Here is a 9,077-nt window from a genome sequence, read left to right as displayed (position 1 = left end):
TTAATCAAACCGAAAATCAAGGCTCGATATCTGAAAATACCAGCCGAGATTATGAATGAGATAAGATCTATATCATTTGAAATAATTCTACTAACAATAATTTTATACAGAAAAAAATAAATGTAAAATATAATAAAAACTATTTTAGTGTTTCTTTTACAAGAATCGCAACAAAACGAGACCTGCCATGCAGAGCCTCACAACCTGTTATAGTCTTTATACTACTGCCATCTTGTGGCGACATAGCATTACTGCAGCTCAACAGGTTTGTTTTGGTACTTACCTTCAGCTACACCATTCTACTGTAACTGAAGTAGGATGAAGGCATACTTCAAAATGGAAATGTAATGTCTAATATGACTATTATTTATAAAGTTGACTGAGACTAAATTACAGCGTCGCAGGCGTTGAGAAAACCTTGCCGTGACCCGGATTCGAACCGGGGTTGCTGCGGCCACAACGCAGAGTACTAACCACTATACGATCACGGCGAGCTGCTCCGAGGCTGATGACGCACACTAGCAGTGCAGTCACAGTCAAAATAATTTGGAAATGTCCCCCGTTTGGTTGACACGGGATTAAAATCCATGTCATTATTTAATCATTTAAAGTGTTTCTATTTCAGCTAAAGCAGCAGCAATTTGCCTGACGTCATAGTAGTGTGTCAGTGTATCAGTACGAGTGTCTGTGAGTGCGTTTTTGTGTTTTTTTTTGGGGGGGGGGGGTGGAGGGCTGGAGGGGGGCGGGGGCGGCTCTTTGACTTAAAGCTCTTTGACTGAAAGTTGCATCAGTAGAGGGCGCCCTTCTCTCTCTCTCTCTATCATATTCACAAGTATCGCTGGTAACTAAAGTGTTTTCCTCTATCATTCTCACATGGACCGGAACCACGCAGCACCACGTGACCCGGACTAGAGTGAGCATCTCTCACACCGCATCATGGCTGCACAGGCTGCGGCGGCGCGGTTCCGAAGCGGAGCCCTGTTCCCTCGCGGGGCTCCGCTGTCTCCCACCAGGCTGCTGCTGCTCTCCCTGGCCGCCTGCGCGCTCTTCCCGGCGCCGGCGCTCGGTTTGCTTGGCTTCCGCCCGGAGGAGACCGGAGCGGAGCTGTCCGTGGAGGACGGGGTGCTGAAAGCCACCGAGGGGACCCGCTTCATGCTGCGGGTTTACTACTCTACCTCCCCGCAGAGGTTCAACCGCACCGTGGGGACGCGCGCCAACAACGCCGCGCCCTGGATCGCCTTCATCGAGGAGCCAACTCCCGGCAGAGAGGGACAAGTTCACCCTAAGCGGAATATGTGCACGGACAAGAACGCCAGGACGTCTGACATCGAGGTTCTGGGCTCTTTCAAGTCCGCCTCGAGCCAGAACTCCGTGCTGGTGGAGCTGCTGGCCAAAGACCTGCGGAGGGGGGAGAAGATCAAATACTACTCCATGTGCGCCTTCGACGGATCCAAGTGGGAACACTACCGAACTCGGGATTTCTGGGTGGCCGTGGTGGAGCGCTCTGCAGTGCCGGAGCTCTGGCTGCAGGTTCTGGTCTCGGTCCTGCTGCTCGGACTCTCTGCTCTGTTCAGCGGGCTGAACCTGAGCCTCCTGGCGCTGGACCCGGTGGAGCTGCAAGTGATCCAGAACAGCGGGACCGACGCCGAACAGAATTACGCACGGAAGATTGAGTCCGTACGTCGGCATGGAAACTACGTGTTGTGCACGTTACTGCTGGGAAACGCGATCATCAACGCCTCGCTCGCCGTGTGGATGTGTCAGATTCTGGGCATGACGTGGGTTTCCACGGTCATCTGCGCCTTCGGGATCTTCTTCATCGGAGAGATCCTGCCGCACTCGGTGGCGTCGCGCCACGGACTCGCCATCGCCTCCAAGACCATCTGGGTGACGCGGCTTCTGATGGTGCTCTCCTTCCCCATCTCCTACCCCATCAGCAAACTCCTGGACCTCATCCTCAACCAGGAGATCTCAAACTTCTACACCCGAGAGAAACTTCTGGAGATGCTGCGCGTCACCGACCCGTACCACGACTTGGTCAAAGAGGAGCTCAACATCATCCAGGGCGCGCTGGAGCTGCGCACCAAGACCGTGGAGGACGTGCTGACGCCGCTGACCGACTGCTTCATGCTGGCGTCGGACGCGCTCCTCGACTTTAACACCATGTCTGAGATCATGCAGAGCGGCTACACGCGCATACCCGTGTTTGAAAACGAGCGCTCCAACATCGTGGACATCCTCTTCGTCAAAGACCTGGCCTTCGTGGACCCGGACGACTGCACCCCCCTGAAGACCATCACCCAGTTCTACAAACACCCGCTGCACTGCGTCTTCAACGACACCAAGCTCGATGCCATGTTGGAGGAGTTCAAGAAAGGTGAGGGGGCGGGGGCCGGAGGGGGGTCGCCACTGTTGATGTTTGTGGACGGGAGTTGGGTGGGTTCTGGGGGGGTGAACATATATTTTCACATTTTTGCTTACTGTTTACAAACAAATAGCCCGTAGCCTCCTTGCTTACTGTTTACAAACAAATAGCCCTTTTAGTCCCCCCTCCCTCTACCACAGGGGGCGCTATAGACATAGTTTGAAGACAGTGGTCCAACATTTTTTTGTCTGCAGTGGAGCTGCAGCAGAGCCGTTCCTTCTCCTCTCTGCTGTGGCTGCAGTCAGCTGGCTGCTCCATCAAAACACCGTTAATGGGTGGGGTGCTTCTCAGCCAATCACAGCCCTCCCTGCCTCTCTCACAGCCTCCATGCACAGTCAGCTGTTTCTTACCTGCTCCTGTCTGGAGAATAAAGTCTAATCCAGGATCCAAAGTGTTTCACTGGTTTGTGTTAAATATTAACATTCAGTCTGACTGATAATAACATGCTGAGTCTGGGGGTCAGAGGTCAGAGGTCAGAGAGAACAACCTGTAGGAGGTAGAACCAACAGCCAGTGATGGAGACGAACTTGTTTTGTTTGTTTTTTTATTAGCACTAATGGATATAAATCCTCATCAATTTTTAATCGATTCTTCATAAGATGTGAGAGACGGAGCCGACGGCTCTTCTGCTCAGACGGTGGTGTTTGTGGTGTTTTACTGCAGGATCTGCTCCGGTCCCTGAGGAGACGTAGATCTGACATCACCACTCCCTCCTCCCGCCTTCTGTAATCACTGTGAAGTGAAGCCTCCTGGGAACAATGAGGTCACAAAGAGCTGAATTATGATGCTCACTTCACTGTGTTGTCATCCAAAACAAATAACACATGGACGCGATACATCGACGACAATAATAGTAACTACAATAGTAATAATATTATGTTATATAATTAGTTTTTCTGTAAGATGACTTTGAATTTCAGGAGTATCTGAAAGACCACATAGACCTGATGCTACTGGATGGATTTTAAAGACACATCTGTTAAAAAAACAACAACTCTAAGATACAAAAGAGACTTTAAAATCCAACATATTCAACATATATACTATATATATATATATATACACAGTCTGAATATTAAAGTACATACTCTGTAGTATTTACTGACTTCATTTCACTTACTCTACAATAGTTCAAACAAAGTCAGTACCATCACACTGTAGCTTTAGATCAATCACAATTAATCGTTAAACAAAAATGACTAAATATTAATATATATAAATATTAAATATTAATATAAATATTGATTGAATGTATCTTGCGTTTCACGCCTGTTTCCATGGTGGGACTAGTCCAAACGGTTTATTAAATGACATCAATAACTCACAATTCTGTGAGTTTATTGGTCGTTACTGTCCATCTTTGACGGCTCTTAGTTCATGACGTCATTGGACGTGTGACGACTGCTGATGAATGAATGAATGAACAAGAAAGACAGAGCGATATATACGTTTACGATATAGAGTAGATGAAGAAGGTGAGACGACATTGGATGAAAGAGACAGACACACAGAGAGAGAGAGAAACATGATCTGTACATCAGAGACTGACCCATTTAGTGGAGTGCATCTCTGATCTGGGCCAGAGCGGTCAGTGTGTGGTGGTGTTTGGCAGGCGCAGAGCGTCGAAGCAGAGAGGAGTCTGAGTCTCTGCCAAAGAACTGAGCAAGAGTGAAATTCACAACCAAATCTCTTTGAATTCCTCAGATTAAATTCTTGACATTCATGGATACAAAAATAATTTCGTGGACAATATAGTTTTGGTCCAGCCCAAATCCTCACATCTAGACATGAACATATGGTCTGTTGATCTGGACTTGATTTAGTCGTAGGTTTTCTCACCGTTTTATCAACGTCCATAAAGATGAAGCTCCTCAGTACCGATATTGAAGCTCGTGAATTTGGACTTTTCTGCCTCCAGAGGGACGCGTTACTGGCTAGTAAACTGGTGCGCTGCGACGCAGTGTGGGCTGCATGTTGCTAGGCTACGGGAAGTGTTGCCTCCACGGTCTGTGCTACCGCAGAAATGACTCTTTGACTCACAAATTATGATGATCTAATTTCTTCTTTGAAATCTCTTCAAACGCCCACAGACTGGGCCACTGCAGAGCTGCATGTGGGCCACATGTGGCCCTCGAGTCCCCATTTGAAAAGACAGAAGCTCCAGTCTTGACGCTCACGTGGTCACAGAGATCCATTAGTCCAAACTCTTCGACCACTGTATCCAGTTCTGTGGTGCCTTGGTGTGGTACCTGTAGTGAGTCCAGAAGTCCAGAGTGTGGGCCACTCCTCAGCTGAACACACCCATTAATCACCCTCTTTTGGACCAGGGTTTAGCCAACAAACCTTCATGTATTATTGATGATACATAAAGGCCATGATATTTCCTGAGGCCTACATGTTGGATACCACATGCGGGCCATATGGGCTACGGGGTGAGGACCACTGTTTGTGGGCCATCGCTATAGAATATACTGCAGTAAAAAAGAACTTCTCTGTTGAGACAATGTCGTAATGACGTCTTAAACTTTCACATCCAGGAAAGTCCCATCTCGCCATCGTGCAGCGGGTGAACAATGAGGGAGAGGGCGACCCGTTCTACGAGGTGATGGGCATCGTCACTCTGGAGGACATCATCGAGGAGATCATCAAGTCAGAGATCCTGGACGAGACTGACCTCTACAGTACGTGTCGTTAATTACAGACGTGTCGCCGTCGCTGACGTGCGTTCATTTCCTGGTTCTGCCTGTGTTCTCAGCTGACAACCGGACCAAACGGCGCGTTTCTCACCACGAGCAGAAGCAGCAGGACTTCTCCATCTTCAAACTGTCGGAGAACGAGATGAAGGTGAAGATCTCCCCTCAGCTCCTGCTGGCGACGCATCGCTTCCTCTCCACAGGTACAACCACCGCCGGGGTCTCTGAAGGGTTGGCCATGAGGTGGCGGTGTTTCCTAAAGTTCTTCTCTGGTTTCTGCTCCATCAGAGGTGGAGCCGTTCAAACCGGCTCACATCTCAGAGAAGATCCTGCTGAGACTGATCAAACACCCCAGCGTGGTCCAGGAGCTGAAGTTTGACGAGAAGAACAAGAGAGCATCGCAGCACTTCCTGTTCCAACGCAACAAACCCGTGGACCATTTCGTCCTGGTGCTGCAGGTAAACCAGAGACTGAAGCTGCTCTGGTGTGAGACAGACAGGACAAGGAAGTTGAGGATTAAACTCAAAATTTAGGTCTTTGGGACAAGAATGTGAAGCTGGCCCGGGGCTCAACCTGAGGCTCCGAGAGAGGCTGCTCTGCCAAAAGACTTTGTTTTTGGGTCATGGCTTCAAGCTGCTCAGCTAACGTCTGTCTCTCCCTCTTTTCCCTAAAGGGTCGAGTGGAGGTGGAGTTCGGTAAGGAGGCGCTCAGATTCGAGAATGGAGCGTTCTCCTACTTTGGAGTTCCTGCTATCATGCCAACAGGTACGAATTTGGCAGAACGTGAAGGGAAATCTTTGGATTTTGGGCCTTTATTCATAGTCAATGTTTGAGCTTAAAATGAAAAAATTCATCGTCAAATTATTTTCAGAACTCTTTTTGAAAATGTTAATTTAAAAATCAATGATGCAAATATTTTCAGAACTCTTTTTGAAAATGTTCATTTAAAAATCAATGATGCAAAGTTAAAACCACAGATAATCACATGGTCCGTGAAGTACGCGATCCATCCTAACGTTAGTCCCGGTCCACATCTGTCCTGTCCTCAGTCCACAGATCTCCGTCACGCAGCAGTGGTCTGGACCGCTCAGAGTCCATGCTGTACGGAGGAAGTATGGGTCAGCTGAACGGAGGAGGGAACGTCTACCTGCCGGACTACACCGTCAGACAACTCACACACCTCCAGATCATCAAGGTAACGTCTGCGTCGGCCACGCACACACCTCCAGATCATCAAGGTAACGACACGTCGGCGACAGAACGCTGGGTTCTAAATGTTGGGGTTTGTTTTTGTTGGTTTTGGCAAAGATGAAGAAAAACTTTAGGATTCGTTGTTAAACACGTCACAGTTGTGAAAATATAAATCTGTTCTTGACTTTTACGATCCTCCTGTGTCAGATCACTCGGAGTCACTACCAGAACGCCGTGACGGCCACCAGGATGGACAGCTCTCCTCAAACACCCGACGCCGACGCTCGCCCCGCAGAGGGGAACACCCCGACCCCCGATCCTCCCACCTCAGAACATTCGACCACACTGATGCCCCCGCCTCACCCCACCACCATGCTCATGCCTCCCCCCAGGGAGCCCGGCCGACTGGGCTCAGCCAGAGCCCACGGACCGCAGTCCGGCGTCCTGCACAGCACATCGCTGCTGAACGAGAAGAACCGCATCGTCAGTAAGTCAACAGACGGGGAGAGGCGACTCTACTGGTTTAAAGAGCAGCGTTTTGTTGTTGAGTAGTTTTAACAAATCACTGATTTTGCAGGGAGTAAATCGGACGGTCAGAAGAGTCCCAGCGACTCCGTGTTCCTCAGGATGGATGAGATCCCGTACATCAGAGAGGACAGAGCTGAGGTGGACACAGACACTGGTACGGTGCCAAATCTGTTTGGTCGTGAACTACACACCATGACACATGGTCCACAACATTACTGAACACCAACCAGAGACCAGCAGCCTGCGTGGATGATACTGGACCTCAGGATCCAGTATCATCACTGCTATCATCACCGTCAGAATCACTAAGTATCATCACTGCTATCATCACCGTCAGCATCACTTGTCAGAAAAAAATCTGACAATAGTTGCAGACTGGTAACATGGAATACTGGTGTTTCAGGAAGCTCGTATTTCGTGAGGTTTTTGCTGGTGACTGAATTTGTCCATCATTCACTGACTCTCTCTCTCTCCCTCTCTCTCTCCCCCCTCACAGACCTGACCTCCGTCCCCATAGAAAGGGACACGTCCCCCTTCATCAGCAGCCTGTCCCTCAGCAGCTCAGAGGACACACTGGGGAAGAAACTCCTGTTGAAACTCAGTGAGTCCACTCGTCCACTCGTCCACTCGTCCACCGCCTCTTTCTGTTTCCCTGGCTGTGATTCATATGCAAACGCGGCTGCACACACACTCCACACACTCTCTACCCCGCTGTCCCACTGAACAAAACCAACGTCCCTACTTTGTATTCTCATGTGGTCTCGTCCAAACATTCACCCTGCTCAGACTATGGGCCTTGGAATGTCAAAGGACACAGAAAACACCGGGGTGGTTAGGTTTCTGCCACTCGGGAAATGACATCATGACATCATGACATCGTGTATGATGATGATATAAAAATAAAAAAATAATACTTGCCTTAAAACTCCTTAAAAGGGGCAAACTAATATGGTCTAAATGAAATGTTATTAACATGTTTGGAAGAAGAAAAAAACATAACATAACCATAGCAATGGTTGAGCATTTTAAGTCCAACTTTAAATGTTTTACCTGAGTCACACCCAGAACAAGGAGATGAAAACCTGCTTCTACTGCCCCAAGTGTTGACATTTGATACAGAGCTAGCGCTGTGCTAAATGAGCAGCTGTCAACTCCAAATATTTTTTAACATTTTCTACATTTACATTCAGCAGACACCTTTACCCAAAACGTCTTACATGAAGCATTAAATACAGTCTATGCTTCCACTAGGGCTCGAACCCTGGACCTTCTGCATGTAAGGCAGGCGTGATAATCCCTAATAATCCCTGATTTTACGTCTTGTCTCCTCAGGCCACAGGAAGAGGAAGAAGTCACGGGAGGGGGAGAAAACCCCAGAGGACGTTTCAGAGCAGCCGCTGGTTCAACCCTAACGAGGATTTGTTTTTCTACACAACAGGACTCAAACTCCCATCAACTCCTGGTTCTTTAACATGTTCATGGTGGGTGAAGAACGGCTCTCAGAGTTTTATCTGAGAAATTCACTTCTCTCCTTCGACCACCAGGGGTGTCTCACACACAGGAGGAATATGTGGGCAATAAAACTTTAACTTTTACGTGTTGTCTACGACAAAGACGATGTAAATGATACACTGGCTCCTATTGGTGTTCTGCTGGACCAATCAGTGAGAATCACGTTCCCAGTGGATGATTTTAATATCCTGCTGTTGACAAGATGTTGAATTGGGGAAAAAAGACAAACACGCAAAAGTTCGTGGTATTTTTCTGCACATCGACACTCAGTGATGTTTACTAGGGATGTCCGATAATATTTTCCAACTGATACCATCCTCCGATGTTAGCATAATTACGTCAAATCTGTAAGAATCGTTATCAGTATTTTCTCCGATAATGAACTCTGAACTCGACGACTCGACGCCTGGGTTAGAAAGTTAAAAGTCTGGTATTTGTCAAACACATTTCATTTCTTAATGAGTAATTAATACTAAAAAAAACCGTGGAGTGACGTCACAGCTCTGATGACTGTTTATTACATGTGGTCTATGTTCAAAAACGAATGTAAGGTCGTGGCTGATTTTCTCGTGCACGTACGTGTGCCATTATCATCATCATCATCATCACTGCGTGTCACAGACGTGCACGTGCTCGTGCACTTTCCATCCCGTCCTTCTGCTGCTGAGAGGACGGGATGGAGAGGGCGTGGCCTCGCCTGACTGCATTAGGAGGATCAGATTTGTGCCA

At 48.1% G+C, this 9,077-nt stretch overlaps 1 protein-coding gene and 1 non-coding gene across 2 annotated transcripts; one reads left to right on the top strand and one right to left on the bottom strand.

Moving 5' to 3' along the window:
- The first annotated feature begins 253 nt into the window (after positions 1-253).
- LOC103383202 (metal transporter CNNM1-like) lies at positions 254-9,071 on the top strand. Its single transcript, XM_017034998.2, has 10 exons — positions 254-2,377; positions 4,963-5,106; positions 5,181-5,321; positions 5,407-5,576; positions 5,792-5,882; positions 6,167-6,312; positions 6,516-6,795; positions 6,886-6,990; positions 7,333-7,437; positions 8,169-9,071. The coding sequence occupies exons 1-10, from the start codon at positions 937-939 to the stop codon at positions 8,246-8,248; spliced, it is 2,703 nt and encodes a 900-aa protein (XP_016890487.2). The 5' UTR covers positions 254-936; the 3' UTR covers positions 8,249-9,071.
- trnah-gug (transfer RNA histidin (anticodon GUG)) lies at positions 420-491 on the bottom strand. The gene has a single exon. It is a non-coding gene; the product is annotated as a tRNA-His (tRNA).
- Positions 9,072-9,077: the final 6 nt, after the last annotated feature.

The sequence above is a fragment of the Cynoglossus semilaevis genome, chromosome 9 (assembly GCF_000523025.1).
Source record: "Cynoglossus semilaevis isolate Cse_v1.0 chromosome 9, Cse_v1.0, whole genome shotgun sequence".
Classification (NCBI taxonomy): Eukaryota; Metazoa; Chordata; class Actinopteri; order Pleuronectiformes; family Cynoglossidae; genus Cynoglossus; species Cynoglossus semilaevis.
Note: the sequence above shows the minus strand (reverse complement) of the source record. Positions and strands in the feature narration are given on the sequence as shown.

Bases quoted from the DNA above. Each gene is read 5' to 3' on its own strand.
- LOC103383202 (XM_017034998.2), top strand. From the start codon at position 937: ATGGCTGCACAGGCTGCGGCGGCGCGGTTCCGAAGCGGAGCCCTGTTC. The intron at 5,322-5,406 runs GTACAACCACCG...CTGCTCCATCAG, and splicing joins GCATCGCTTCCTCTCCACAG to AGGTGGAGCCGTTCAAACCG. The intron at 5,883-6,166 runs GTACGAATTTGG...TCCTGTCCTCAG, and splicing joins TCCTGCTATCATGCCAACAG to TCCACAGATCTCCGTCACGC.